The sequence below is a fragment of the Lissotriton vulgaris genome, chromosome 1_1 (genome assembly GCF_964263255.1).
Source record: "Lissotriton vulgaris chromosome 1_1, aLisVul1.2, whole genome shotgun sequence".
Taxonomy (NCBI): domain Eukaryota; kingdom Metazoa; phylum Chordata; class Amphibia; order Caudata; family Salamandridae; genus Lissotriton; species Lissotriton vulgaris.
This window is the reverse complement of record NC_141685.1, coordinates 504,255,357-504,270,551: the sequence shown is the minus strand read 5'-3', so window position 1 is coordinate 504,270,551 and position 15,195 is coordinate 504,255,357. Positions and strand designations below refer to the sequence as shown.

Here is a 15,195-nt window from a genome sequence, read left to right as displayed (position 1 = left end):
ACCGTGGCTCGGAGGAAGCGCCCGTCAGCACTTTTGAAGGGTTTCACGGGTCCCCGCCGAATGCCTGCCCTGCATAGGATTGCCACCCCCGCTGTCTTGGTGTCGGAGGATGCCCAGAACTGTGTAGGGTACCTAGGGTGAGCCATGCGTTTGGTGTCTCCCCTGAGGAGATGCGTCTCCTGAAGGAGGACAATGTCAGGGGCGTGATGTAGGAGGTAGCGCCATACCTGTTGCCGCTTGTTGGGGGAGTTGAGCCCTTTGATGTTGAGAGATAGAATTTTCAAGGGCGTAGGGATGTTCGCTGTCATAGCAGTAGGGGGGAGTGGAGTCGCGTATTACCCAGTGTAGCAGACCCTCCCGTAGACAATACAGCGGCAGCCGCTTCCTGACCCCAGCGCGGTAGCCTCCGCAGAACCCACCCCTCCACCCCACCGCTGGCGCGAGGGGAGAAGTATAGAAGTGAAGTAGGAAGAGAAAGGACAGAAAAGAGAAGAAAGGTACAAAAAAGAGATCGAACCAAAACAGGCCAACAGGGCCAGCATACAATGTCCCAGGTATCGAACATCCTCTACCCGAGGGTTTGGATGAATCCAGGAATGTCACTTCCTATAGGACAAGGGGAGGAAGTGGAGATCTGGGCAAATAGAGTGAAGGTAAATCATCTCGGAGCCCGTCCACCCCGCTGCACAGAGGTAGTCCGGGGGTGTGTCAGGCTGCAGGGCCATTCGGACCGTTTAGGCGCCAGTGGGGCGCAGGGGCTCTGCGGTGAAGTCCATGATCTGAGGGGGGCAAAGGGGTCGCCCTCTCCACGAACATCAGGGATAGGCCACCACGGAGCTGGGAGACCCGCTGAAGTGGTTAGGAGGCGAGCGTGTGTACAGGGTAGCCGGAGTCACAGTGGCAACGCTCAATGGGCATCTGGAGTCGAGGGGCGATCCCCATCCTCAGATCCTGCAGCAGTGGGCTGGGATGCCCGCTCCTCGTGGTCGCCTTCAAGGGAGCGGATGTGGGCAATGATGTCCTGTTTGGTTTGCGAGGTAGAGAGTGCGTCCACCGGAGGGGAACGCCGTCGTCTGCGCACAGTGGACCATTCAGAGCGTGGAGGAGCCTTCTCCGAAGGGGAAGGCCGCGTCGGGCTATGATCTGGTGATTCCGGCATGTCCAGCAGTTGTGCCGCCTCTCGGTAGGATCTGAGTGATCTGCGCTTGCCTTCCCACTTGAAGATGAGAGCAAAGGGGTGCCCCCACTGGTAAGAGATGTTGAGGGTCCGGAGCTTCTCTGTAATCGGGCGGAAGACTCGTCGTCTGTGGAGTGTGGTGGGGGCCAGGTCCTGGTAGATCTGAATCTTGTGGCCCTCGTATCGCAGGTCCGGGTTGTCTCTAGCCGCCTTCAAAATGGCCTCCTTCTCGGTGAAGTAGTGGAGCCTGGTGACGATGTCGGGCAGGAGACCCGCTTTACCCCCCGCTCCAAAGACACGGTGTGCGCGATCCAGGCGCGGTGGAGGGGCGCCCTCTTCGCCCCACACCTCTTGCAAGAGTAGAGCCACATAGGCCATGACGTTGGTCCCCTCTTCTCCGAGTGGCACACCCCGTATGCGGAGGTTGTTGCGGCGTCCCCTGTTTTCCAAATCTTCCTGCTTGATCTGGAGCTGGGTATGCTGTTCCTCGAGGGTCGCCACTCGCCGCCAAATCTGTTCGAGGTCCTCCGTGCGGGAGTCGACCGTTCTTTCCAGGCCGTCGACGCGATCGCCAAGGTCGGTGACCTCCTTGCGCATTTCTTTGACGCAGGTGTGGACCTCCGTCCTGAGGGACCCAATTTCAGTCTTCAGTTCGGCCATAAAGGAGGTCATGAAGGCCTGCGTCACCGGTGGGGAGTCGGGTGGCGGAGGGGGCTTTCCCCCAGACGATGTCGATGACCCACCGGAGGGTGATGGCGAGCCCGCCTTACCCCACATAGAGGCCACCGACGCCCCTCTGGTCGTCGCAGGTGTGGGGTCTGGCTTGTTCCCCTTGCCGCGGGTCATGGTCCACGTGGGCCGCACTCAGGTAGGGGAGGTCCAGGCCGTGAAGGGGCCGCCGGAGCAAGGGTGGGCAGCACACCCGAGTAGATGGGGCAGCGCGGAGGCAGGGGAGGCAGCGGAGAGGTGAGGGCTGTAGAAGGGTCACAGCAGGCCGAGCCGGCGTCCGTAGGCAGGCGGCCTCTCGCAGTCTTGGCGTGGCTGAGCACCCCGGCGCCGCCCAGGTCAGGGGCTTCCTCTCAGCGTCGTGGCCAGCCGGTCCCACCGCAGCCGGCAGCAGGGTCGTCCAGTCCAGGGCCCGCCAGGCGCAGCAGGGTCGGGTCTTGGCAAGGTTGGGCCCGAGGTCAGTTGCTGCAAGTTTGGGGCCCACCAGGGCTCGAGGGTCGCCAATGCACTAGGGGCAGTGGCGCACCGGCCGCAGTCCACGTGTCCAGGGCGGCTGGGGGCGCGCAGGCCAGGTCCGTAGGCGCGTGGGGATCAACCCACCGTCAGAGGCGTGGAGTGGCTGGGAGAGCAAGCGTCGGGCCCCCGCAGGGGATGATAGGCAGGGGGGGCGGCGCGTGTAGCTCACTGCTTGGGCCCAGGATGGGCGATGGAATCCCGGCCAGGATTTGGGGGCCGCCGGCCGCTCCACAGGTCCGGGCCAGGCTGGGTCCGTCGGTGCGTGGAGGTCAACCCACCGTCAGGGGTGGGGAGAGGCGGGAAAAGCAAGCGACGGGCCCCCCCGGGAGATGGCAGGCAGGGGGGGCAGCGCGTGCAGCTCACCGTTTGGGCCCAGGACGGGCGATGGAGTCTCGACCAGGACTCGGACTCGGGGGCCGCCGGCACTTCCACTGGTTCGGGCCTAGTTCTCCCGCCGAGACCGGGGGCTCAGGTAGGAGCGGCGTCCGGGCCGCCGCTGCTCCTCTCGCTGGGGTCAGCCCGGCAACCCGGCTCCAGCAGCTCCGGCGCGGTCCCGCCGGCGACAGGTCAAGTCCGCTTCTCCCACACGGCCACCGGTGAGGCCAGGAGTGCTCCGGTGTCACCTCCGGGCTGCAGTGTCGGTCCCCTCCCCAGGGGCTCGTCTCGGCACCACAGCAGCGGCCCCAAGGCAAGATGGCGGTCAGCGACCGTTGGTGCAAGGCCCGCCGGCTGGCGGTGTGACTGCGGGGGCTGTTTCAGTCGCGTCTCTCCGCGTCCACGAGGGAAGCCAGCAAGGACCTCGGTGAGTGGGGGCCCTCCGGATCGATCACCCCCCCAAGGACTATGCAGAAACAGGCGTTTTAAGCAGCGGGGCGGCGGAGCTCAAGTGAGACACGTCTGCTCACATCGCCGCCGTAGCCACGCCCCCAAGATCACTATTTTTAATAGGTAAGTGAATAAAATGTAAAATATTTATTAGCTCTAAAAAAGACATTAATGTAAAAAATTGCATTACAAAAATATACATATAATATTGGAAACAAATACATTTGCAAAAATTAATGTACACATTTAAAATAAATGCAAACAAATAATGAGCATATTATGTAATCAAAGTATTGAACATAGACTAAACAAACAAAAAAGAATTATAACTAATAATAAAAACTATATATTAAAACATTACAAAATAAAAATATACAATAAAAGTAATACATGATTAAAATAAAAATAAATTTAAAGTAATTACTCAAACAATGAAACAATGACAATTATATACAATACAAAATAACATTAATACTAAAATAACTTTTAAAATTAAATCACAAACATGTATGTTAAAAATAAAAATCACATTTAAAAAAGATCTGAGTAAAAATGATATAAGTAATATACTGCAGACTTTGATAGTAAATAAATACAGCTTTTATTGAAATAAAAAATAACTAAAGTTGCAACATCAAAATAGTAAAAATGTAAAGATTCTATTGGAATGGACTGTTGTACATATATTCAAACAAAAATAAGAAAAAGGAATTAAAAAAATTTACTTTACTGCTACAACCTAAAAACCTTCGGAAACAAATCTTGGACTTTGGAGACATAACTTTTACTATACGCATTCCAATGTGAGCAGCAGTAGGGGAAGTGTTGGACTATGTCAGATTTACTATTCCAACTCCATCCTAAGCAACAGTAGGCACATTCTTGGACTTTGGAGGGATCAGATTTGCTATTCCCATTCCCACCCAAGCAATAGGAGGAAAAGTGTTAGACTTTCGAGGGGATAGATTTACTATTCCCAATGCTAAATAAAAAAAATACTAAACAGAACTCACTACTTATGAAGGAAAATTATAATAAAATGGATTTCTGCAAATAAATTATTTTTAAAAAAAGAAACAATTTCTAATTGAATCATTACAAACATATATATTTAAAACACATCTCACCCTAAAACCTAAAACAGAACCTTCCCCTTACAATAGTAGAAAAAATATTAATACATAAAATTTTTACAATTTAAATGTATATATACAAATAATAAAAACATAAGACATTTAATGAGTATAACGTTTATTAAAATGATTAAATAATTTACATTATTAATAGTTGACCTTAACAATAAACAGTTAAAAATGTATTAAAAAAATAAAAAAGTATATAATAATAAGATTTGCAAATGAAAAAAATATGAAGTAAACAACTATTTGTTAATGATTCTAACATATACAATAATAACTATTACCAACTCAATACCTTTAAATCAAACAACCTACAAACAATTATTTGAAATAGTATTAGAAATCATTGAATAATACAAAATAATGAAAAGAATAATACATGAGAGTACTACTTATAAATATAAAAATCATAATGTATTTAATCAATAATTAAAAAAAATATTAAAACAATTAATCGAATTAACTCATATAAAACATATCATTTATAAACAATTATAAATATATATATTAAAAAATGGTCTACTTTTCTCCCCTCCAAATTCCAAAACTCCAAAATAAAGACAATTAAAATAACATAAACAAATCTTTAACCTCTTTGCTGCAGCAGCAATTCCGCGGCAGCGCTAGGGGGGAGGGGGGCCGCGCGGCGCTCCCATGCTCGTGATGGAAGCGCTCCATCACGAGCCTCGGGCGTGCTGTGCTTTTGACGGAGCGGTTTCGTCACGGCCCCGCCCGCTCAATAGAACGCACCGCGCAGGCTCGAAATCAGCGGCGCGCCGAGCGGGCCAAGCGGGCCGTGACGGAACTGCTCTGTCACCAGCACAGCGCAACCAAGGCTGGTGACGGAGCGGTTCCGTCACCAGCATGGAAGGGGTAAAATATTACCAAAACAAAAATAAAATAATCTCTGCTATAACATAATTACACACAATTAACATTAAATAATAATAATTTATAAAGTAAAACATAATAAAACATAACTAAATAATTAAGAAAACGATATCATATACAACTATAGTACAAAAAATTATATTCTTGACTTCAGTATTCTGTCCCATGATATTCTTGACTTGACAATATTTTTTACACAATATATGTTTCCAACTATACTCTTGAAAGAATATTAAGGTTGTGTACTGCCCTCCCAAGTACTGCTTTGCACATGGATAAATTCTCTTCCGTGTCCATTTATCACCAGGAATGTCAATTATGTACTAAAGTTGGCTTACACAGTTACTAGAAATATTGGTTAGATTAGTGTGGCACCCACCTTATGCCAGGAAAGTCCACTTTATGAATTAGATGGCTACACAATGTCATGGAGGTCTATAGGATGTCATAGGTGGCCAACAGATGCTTGACATGAACCCCATATTTTTGGGGTGGCCATGTGATGCATGGTAGGTTCAGCATATGCCAGAAATTCTCATCAGAAGCCAAGGATTAAAGTGTACCTGCTGTGAGAGTGTTTCTGCTGCAATCGATTTCCAGATGCTGCGGAAAAGTGTCTGCTACATGAGTGGATGCTGTAAGGCAATGCCAACTGTGAGCATGTGGCTGCTGTGCGAGGGTGTCTCTTGCAATTAGGGTTGCCATCTGACCAGTATTTTACTTGCCTGGATTGTATTTTCTATTGTATGAATCTATGAGAAGTTAAAGAAAAGGGGTGACCCTGTGTCTCTCAGAACCTGGGTAATTAGTGGTTTAACAAAGAGGTGGTTCTGTTGGGTAAGACAAAATTGCTTTTACTTTTGCTATTAATGCATTCTGGGGTGAAAGCTCTCTGGAATACACAGCTGAAAGGAAACAGTGCTTTCAACAAATAAGTCATACGATCAAAAAGTTGTATTGTTTTTTTAAATCTGAATTGAGTCATTCAATGATTATATACAATACATGAGAAGACCGTCTGAATTTGTGCTATAGTGCAATTAGGTGACTTTTGTGTGTAGTGCTCAAAAAATGCAAGATATATACAGTGAATTCAATTACATATATATATACATATATACAAACGTTCTTAGCGGCCAGCTAATGATTTATAGCGGAGGATCCCTATTTCTCTTGTTGGGATCCTGGTGATGCTGGACCTAAGACAACCGTCCTTTTTGATTGTATGACTTATTTGTTGAAAGCACTGTTTCCTTTCAGCTGTGTATCCCAGAGAGTTTTCACCCCAGAGTGCATTAATAGCAAAAGTAAATGCAATTTTGTCTTACCCAACTGAATCTATGAGAAGCCAAATTAGGGGAGCATCAGTTGCTGAAGCATTAGCATGGATTCCACTTCTGATATAAAACTGTTTGGGCCAAGATTCTGCTATGAGTTGTAGATAAGGATGCCTTCCTACACGTAGACTATTCTGTAGCTGATGAATTGTGTATTTGGCCATCTTTGTTAAACTTCTTATTGAGAGCTCTTAGTGTATTTTATTAGTATGACTTGTGATTGCCGTTCACATTTAATAGCTTCCATAAAGTATCCATTTAAAGACTACGTGGATGATAGAATCAAATTTGTTTTGTTTAACCACTCTAGTCTTTGAATCTATTCTTCTGTATGATCCTGTAAGGGACATATCAGTAAAAATATATTCACTCTGAACCTAGATATAGACTCTTACTTTTTCTTGGTGCCTCAGATACGTAATCGGCAAATCTGATTTTGCTTAGTTTTTCCGGGCATTTTATCTGGGTCCAAAACTTTGTAAAGTATTTGCCTTGTCCCAAATACAATTCAATTAAAGAACCTTAGGTATGGTGTATGAAGTCTGGATAGCATTACAGTAAGTGTATTTTGCCAACAGACTACTTTTCAACTTGGGCTTCGTTTTGCAGAGTCACTGATGTAAAACTAATCGTTAATTTCTCAAAGTGATAATTCGCTGGAGGTCTCAAAAACTTCTCCCTTATTATCATGTATGAGACAAAAAACACGTGTAGAATCCCATGAAAATGGCATAGACCACATATATGGAGACTTGTGCGAGACTACAACTCTCTATCCCTTCAAGCCAACATTGTTTTTAATCAGTGCCTATCTTATATAAATATACATAGAGTGGGTTTTTGCTCTACCCAGATGAGTAGTCTCTTTCACTTCGTATTATTAGCTGTTCTGTGTATTGTTCCGCCTTCTTCTACTGGAATGCTTGATGGACTATCCATATCTACAAGGTATACTCAACCATCACGTTCTTTATTACACAAGTTCTTTATCTTCTGCTTGCATTCCTGACAGACATCATCCATTTTTGCTACTTTCTTTTCGAGCATTGGCAAGGCCAATAGGTCTGGCTTTATTGTACTGAATAGTTAAGCATACATCGCATGCCAATAGCTTTTGCGCTTGCTAACGTTTGCATTTGTTAGCATCCTAAAACCAAGGGATTAGGCTTTGCCAATGCTTGTGAAAATAAAACTTCTATTTTTCACATAATTGATGGTGCATTTCTTCCTTTTTTGTTGTTAAGTAGGGTTGTGTGTAGGTTAATGTAAATAATGGTTCTCGACTCTCTTTTAACTCGATGAAGATTGGTCTAGACTCATGTCCTTGGTTCCCTCCTCCCACCATTAAGGTTAGAGATTTTGTTGGCTCTCAGTGTGAGGTTGAAAGGTGCAGATATCTACAGAACTAAATATTACCCGCACTGATGTCCAAGTAATAAACAACAGATCTCTCGCCTTGGTTTCTTGTAATCTAGTTTTTGCAGCCGCCACGTTTCCATCAAATGTTTACTTGGATCATTTTGACTCTCTGAAGCCTGTGAATCCCAGAGCTGTTGCCTTTCAGAAAAGCACTCAAAACTTGGCTCTTATTCTATTGGCTGCATGTGTTTTCGCTCTAGGGCCTATAGAAAGGGTTTAGCTCTGGACGGCGGCTATAGTGCCTTGATGCCCTTGAGTAATTATCTAAATCAAAATGATACCCACATGTAAATGTGCATGTGCTACTGTGTGTATACTACAGTGGCAGTGGTCACGGTGGTGTGACTGTGTATACTACATTGGCAGTGGTCACGGTGGTGTGACTGTGTATACTACAGTGGCAGTGGTCACGGTGGTGTGACTGTGTATACTACATTGGCAGTGGTCACGGTGGTGTGACTGTGTATACTACAGTGGCAGTGGTCACGGTGGTGTGACTGTGTATACTACATTGGCAGTGGTCACGGTGGTGTATGTTAATTTAGCATTTAAAAACGGTCTGCTAGAGCAATATATGTCAAGATCATGTTGAACTCAAATCGCAGTAAATTCCAAGGTCTTGTCATTGCTGGAAATAACTGGTAATTATGTTTTTGTTGTATGACTTAGGCAAAAATATAGTAGATGACGAAATGATGGCAGCCGCAACAAAGATCCAAACATTTTATAGAAATCGGAAAAAATACCTGAAATTTCAGGAAAAGAAAACAGGTTTGGAAGCAATTGGTGACAGAAATCAATAACTCAATCCTATGTTTGATTTTCATATTGATTTTATGATGAGGAATCTTGTTGTTCCTAATTGTTGCAAAATCAATCTTGAAGCAATAAATCTAAATTTTCAATTTGAAATGCATGGTTTGTGAGCAATTACGTGTTGTGGCAAATCTGGTTCTTTTTTCGTAAATCATTCTGAATTGTGCATATAAGTAATCAAATGTGGCCGTGTGTTTTGTATATTTAATACACTTTGTAAACATGGACAAACATTGGAAGAGTTTAGAAAGGACCACATCGATGCTAATGTATAGAATGTAAACTGTATGTCTAATTATCTCCTTTCCCTGTCGATTATGCATTGAAATAACACCAAAAAAGGAGTAATACCAAAAAATAAATGTTGTTGTAGGTAGGTCAAATGCAGTGCTTACTTTGAGCCAATGGTTGCCGGTGGGAGCCACCAGCACTCACTTTTGGGGACCAGCACTTATTTTTTCTCATTAGACTTTTCTCAAGAGGAAGAGAACGAAAAACACACTAAGGGGAAAGATGGGAAAGCCGTCACAAAGGAAGAAAGCAGGATCCTGCAAGAGGGAGATAAAGGAGCAGGCTGTGTCTGGCAGTGGAGTGAGGTTCGAGGTGGGTTAAAAACCACTCAGTTTTACTCTGCAGCTCGCTGACAGTTAAAAGTGTTGGCTGCAGGCTTCTGAGCACAGATGTGGGCACTGGCACTCGTTCTTTTAGAAATTACGTGCTGGCCAAAGCTTCAGCAGTGCACGAGTGCACTGAGTTATGTCTCCATAAATGAAGCAGTGGCGTAACGATACTTGAGGGGGCCCCCCTGCAATGTACATGGAGGGGGCCCCCCACACTCCGGACCCAGACCCTCATCCGTTAGCCAGACCCCAGGCCTAGACCGCCCTGACCCTCACTAGACTCGGACCTTCATCCCTCAGACCCCAGGCCTAGCCCCGCCCTGCCCCTCACTGGATTCGGACCCCTTATCCATCAGCCAGACCCCTAGCGCCACCTGACCCTCACTGTACTCAGACCCCTTTTCCATCAGCCAGACCCCAAGCCCCGCCTGACCCTCACTGGACTCAGACCCTCATCTCTCAACCAGACCCCGACCCCCGCCCTGACCCTCACTGGACTCAGACCCCTCATCCAGACCCCAAGCCCCGCCCTGACCCTCTCTGGACTCAGACCCCTCATCCAGACCCCAAGCCCCGCCCTGACCCTCACTGGACTCAGACCCTCATCCCTCACCAGACCCCAAGGCCTGCCCTGACCCTCACTGGACTCAGACCATCATCCCTCAGCCAGACCCCAGGCCTAGCCCTGCCCCGACCCTCACTGGACTCAGACCCCTCATCCCTCAGACCCCAGGCATAGCCCCGCCCTGACCCTCATTGGACTCAGACCTCTCATCCCTCAGACCCCAGACCTAGCCCGTCCTGACCCTCACTGGACTCAGACCTTCATCCCTCAGCCTGACCCCAAGCCCCGCGCTGACCCTCACTGGACTCCGACATCTCATCCTTCAGCCAGACCCCCGGCCTAGCCCCACCCTGACCCTCACTGGACTCAGACCTCTCATCCCTCAGACCCCAGGCCTAGCCCCACCCTGACCCTCACTGGACTCAGACCCTCATCCCTCAGCAAGACCCCCGGCCTTGCCCCACCCTGACCCTCACTGGACTCAGAGCCCTCATCCCTCAGCCAGACCCCAAGCCCCGCCCTGACCCTCATTGGACTCAGACCCTCATCCCTCAGCTAGACCCCAGGCCTAGCCCCACCCTGACCCTCACTGGACTCAGACCCCTCATCCCTCAGACCCCAGGCCTAGCCCCGCCCTGACCCTCACTGGACTCAGACCCTCATCCCTCAGCTAGACCCCTGGCCTAGCCCCACCCTGACCCTCACTTGACTCAGACCTCTCATGCCTCAGACCGCAGGCCGAGCCCCACCCTGACCCTCACTGGACCCAGACCCTCATCCCTCAGCCAGACCCCTGGCCTAGCCCCACCCTGACCCTCACTTGACTCAGACCTCTCATCCCTCAGACCCCAGGCCTATCCCCGCCCTGACCCTCACTGGACTCAGACCCTCATCCCTCAGCCAGACCCCCGGCCTACCCCCACCCAGACCCTCACTGGACTCGGAACCTCTCATCCCTCAGACCCCAGGCCTAGCCCCGCCCTAACCCTCACTGGACTCCGACCCTCATCCCTCACCAGACCCCAAGCCCCGCCCTGACCCTCACTGGACTCAGACCCCTCATCCAGACCCCAAGCCCCGCCCTGACCCTCTCTGGACTCAGACCCCTCATCCAGACCCCAAGCCCCGCCCTGACCCTCACTGGACTCAGACCCCTCATCCAGACCCCAAGCCCCGCCCTGACCCTCTCTGGACTCAGACCCCTCATCCAGACCCCAAGCCCCGCCCTGACCCTCTATGGACTCAGACCCCTCATCCAGACCCCAGGCCCTGCCCCGACCCTCACTGGACTCAGACCCCTCATCCCTCAGACCCCAGGCCTAGCCCCGCCCTGACCCTCATTGGACTCAGACCCTCATCCCTCAGCCAGACCCCCGGCCTAGCCCAACCCTGACCCTCACTGGACTCAGACCTCTCATCCCTCAGACCCCAGACCTAGCCCCGTCCTGACCCTCACTGGACTCAGACCTTCATCCCTCAGCCTGACCCCAAGCCCCGCGCTGACCCTCACTGGACTCCGACATCTCATCCTTCAGCCAGACCCCCGGCCTAGCCCCACCCTGACCCTCACTGGACTCAGACCTCTCATCCCTCAGACCCCAGGCCTAGCCCCACCCTGACCCTCACTGGACTCAGACCCTCATCCCTCAGCAAGACCCCCGGCCTTGCCCCACCCTGACCCTCACTGGACTCAGAGCCCTCATCCCTCAGCCAGACCCCAAGCCCCGCCCTGACCCTCATTGGACTCAGAACCTCATCCCTCAGCTAGACCCCAGGCCTAGCCCTGCCCTGACCCTCACTGGACTCAGACCCCAGGCCTAGCCCCGCCCTGGCCTTTACTGGACTCAGACCCTCATCCCTCAGCTAGACCCCTGGCCTAGCCCCACCCTGACCCTCACTTGACTCAGACCTCTCATGCCTCAGACCGCAGGCCGAGCCCCACCCTGACCCTCACTGGACCCAGACCCTCATCCCTCAGCCAGACCCTTGGCCTAGCCCCACCCTGACCCTCACTTGACTCAGACCTCTCATCCCTCAGACCCCAGGCCTATCCCCGCCCTGACCCTCACTGGACTCAGACCCTCATTCCTCAGACCCCAGGCCCCGCACTGACCCTCACTGGACTCGGACCCCTCATCCCTCAGACCCCAGGCCCCGCACTGACCCTCACTGGACTCAGACCTCTCATCCCTCAGACCCCACCCTGACTCTCACTGGACTCCGACCTCTCATCCCTCAGACCCCAGGCCTAGCCCCGCCCTGACCCTCACTGGACTCAGACCTCTCATCCCTCAGACCCCAGGCCCCACCCTGACCCTCACTGGACTCAGACCTCTCATCCCTCAGACCCCAGGCCCCGCCCTGACATGCTAAGAGACTGCAATTACCTGTTTAAACTATCTGTACAAACACGAAAACAAAACACAAATCTTTTTTTTTTTAAACGGCTATAATTTGCCAAGTTCTCTTGATTTAACTTCTCACCCTTTCCCGGTATTCGGTGTAATGTACAAGGAGGGCAAGAGGTGTGTAACCTGATGTACTGGGCAATATATAAAAACAACTTACTTGTAACATCAGTCTGAAAGTCGACAAACTTCTTCGGAGTAGGCACCTGGGCAAGGCTAAATTATGCCCGCCGACCCACAGTGATCAGTACGGAGTCTCTGGCTGGCCGGGTCCTGGGATGCCTCAAAAGTCACGCTGCACACGCACTTTTAATTGAGCTGCTGAATGGTCACAAGGCCCCCACCAGAATGCCCGGCCCACCCTGAAGAAAATGCAGACGTGCCTGCAGAGACAACTGCGCGCCACCGCTCACTATTTCATTATGAAGAGGCCCGGCTGGGGCCCGGTGGTGCGCATCCGCACCAAGCAGACTTGGAGAGTTTTGTTTGCTGGCTCGCTGAGGGGCCCCCTGGAAGCCAGGGGCCCCCGCTTCAGGCTAGAGCGCGGCCCCCCTTCGCACCGTAGTGGCTGTGGGGGCCTGTGTTACGCCCCAGGTCGTGTACAGTGCCAGTGTGCAGTGCACCAATTAGTTTATTAAGAGGTGAGGCCGGGCGTGTTTTAAATCTTCTTCTTTATGAAGTGGGGGGCCCGAGGGGCCCCCTGGAGGACGAGGCCCCCCCGCAATGCGGGGGCTGCGTGGGCCTGCGTTACGCCCCTGAAATGAAGGTGCAAGTTCCAAACCCCCAGAAATAAGACAAGGTCCAGTGCATGTGGGGGAGGTTTGGTGGCACCTACTATGGCTTTGCCATTCCTTTGGCTTTTCATCCGTGGGCATTGTTTGCCTGCCCCATGCTCTATTCCTTCTCAACCCATTTCAAACTGTCCAAGTCCTCCATGATAGCCTAATTGTCTGATTGTCTTTTGAGATGTTACATTAACCTACAAGCGGTTCTTAAACCTCCACATCTCCTACTCTCTTATCTCTGCATTAAGCTCTTTCCTAAGATATATGAAGAATGACCTGCTTTATTGTTTCACTCAGACTTTTTGCTGGGGCTTCTCTTGCTGAGAGTGTACTATGGGAGCGTTCATGTAAAGCACACACAAATGTCGTATGTACTACATAATACTCGAAGTCCTTCTAAGCGAAGACTTGGTCTGACTTTAGGTACAAGCACACTAGGGTTCCCTGCATGCAAGGTAATATTGTGCCAATATTCTGGTGCATATCTAGGGCAAACATCTTAACACATGTTAAAAACACTATAAATAGCAGGGGCAAGTTCCTTACCCCCCATAAGAAGACACACAAGCAGACAAGGCATTACACATACTAAAAGAGGATTGTCTAGAGAAATCACCAAAGCAAGCCAGTCATCCACATACATGTGTACTATTGAAAGCACACTTGCACAACTTGGGGAGAGTAGTTGACCTAACGGCTAGGGCGGTTGACCTTGAATCTGGGGAATCAGGTTCGAGTCTCTGCAATGATGCTGAACATCCTGAGATTCTGGGCAAATCACCACTTAATCGCCCAATGCCTAACAACAAAATATGAATGTGTCCTCATGTAACGCAACTGGTGCTATGTGAAGCGCTTTGCTACCCCATACCGGGTTAAGTTTGTGCTATAGAAAACTCTGTTAAAAAAAGCAGACTGAGTGAAGTCTCTGTTCCTAAATAAATGTGTGAAAGATGGAAAGGAAGAGGATTAGGAGGCCCACATATTCACTTTTCTATGGAGATTAGTTCCCATGCTGCAATGTCCATCAGAAGAATGTGTTGCTAATGTGAATGGGTCGAACCTTCTTCTGAACCCATCAATCTCTGTAGAGAGACAGTTTGGCCGAAATCTGTAGATACCAGGCCCTTATGAAGCCCGCCGGCTGCAAATGTAAAAATACTTTGGAATCCATGAAAATTCCTGTTAAAGAATATCATGATCTGGACCTCACAACTGACTTAACCACAGTGGATAAATCAAAACCTTCCCTGCCGCCTCACAAGAACACTAAATCCAGGTCAAAGTCTTGCATCATCTACGCACAATTAGCCGGTGTGCCAAGGAATGCCCATATAGCTATGTCTAGCCAGCTAGTTTACCAAGAATAAGAGGTTATTTTCTCTACTCAAGATATGTCGTAATGGTAAATGGTTATGAGGGCCCTGCTTGCACCGTTTTGTATTTCTGTACGTATTTTGCTTATGGCCTACTTATTACTCTGCGGCCATCCATTGTTAAGGAATTCTACTCTGGTCTAGCCAGCTCCCTCTGTAGACCTGTGGTAATAATGTCATTTAAAAAATAAAATTGTGCTATTGGTCAGCCAAATTAGAAATGTGTGTGTATCAGTAGGTATGGCAATGTAATGCTTTTATGCACAATACGATTAGAGCTCTTTTCTAGGCTCCTGGTTCCAGTTCGCTCATTAATCCCCAGATAGACCTAACGCAGCGTACAGTAAATGCTCCGTGAGGTTGACCACACTCAAGGCAGTCAGAGATCTCCATTTCTGTCTTGGTTGAATCCTGTACTTTGGAGTGGTATAGATTTTGGATCATGGTAGGTATTGACGCTGCTCGGCCAAGGTAATGTCCAGAGCTGTTTCTGTGTTAGTCATATCAATTTCCTTTTCCAAGTATGCCTGTGGACTACAGCTAAAGTTTATTCATTTTGCAAGGACTAAGCATCGGATGCCCGCTGCAGAAATGA

The 15,195-nt window shown here is 49.1% G+C and overlaps 1 protein-coding gene across 3 annotated transcripts in view; it reads left to right on the top strand.

Annotated features, from left to right (window-relative positions):
- The window catches only part of ERICH3 (glutamate rich 3), a 569,740-nt gene that overhangs the window by 340,301 nt on the left and 214,244 nt on the right, over positions 1–15,195 (top strand). For 2 of the 3 annotated variants that reach the window (XM_086953868.1, XM_086953865.1), the window contains exon 12: positions 8,700–8,801. The exons of the other annotated variant lie outside the window; for it this stretch is intronic. In XM_086953868.1, the coding sequence (XP_086809994.1) occupies positions 8,700–8,801 (102 nt within the window). The remainder of the gene's footprint in view (positions 1–8,699; positions 8,802–15,195) is intronic. 3 annotated transcript variants of the gene reach the window in all.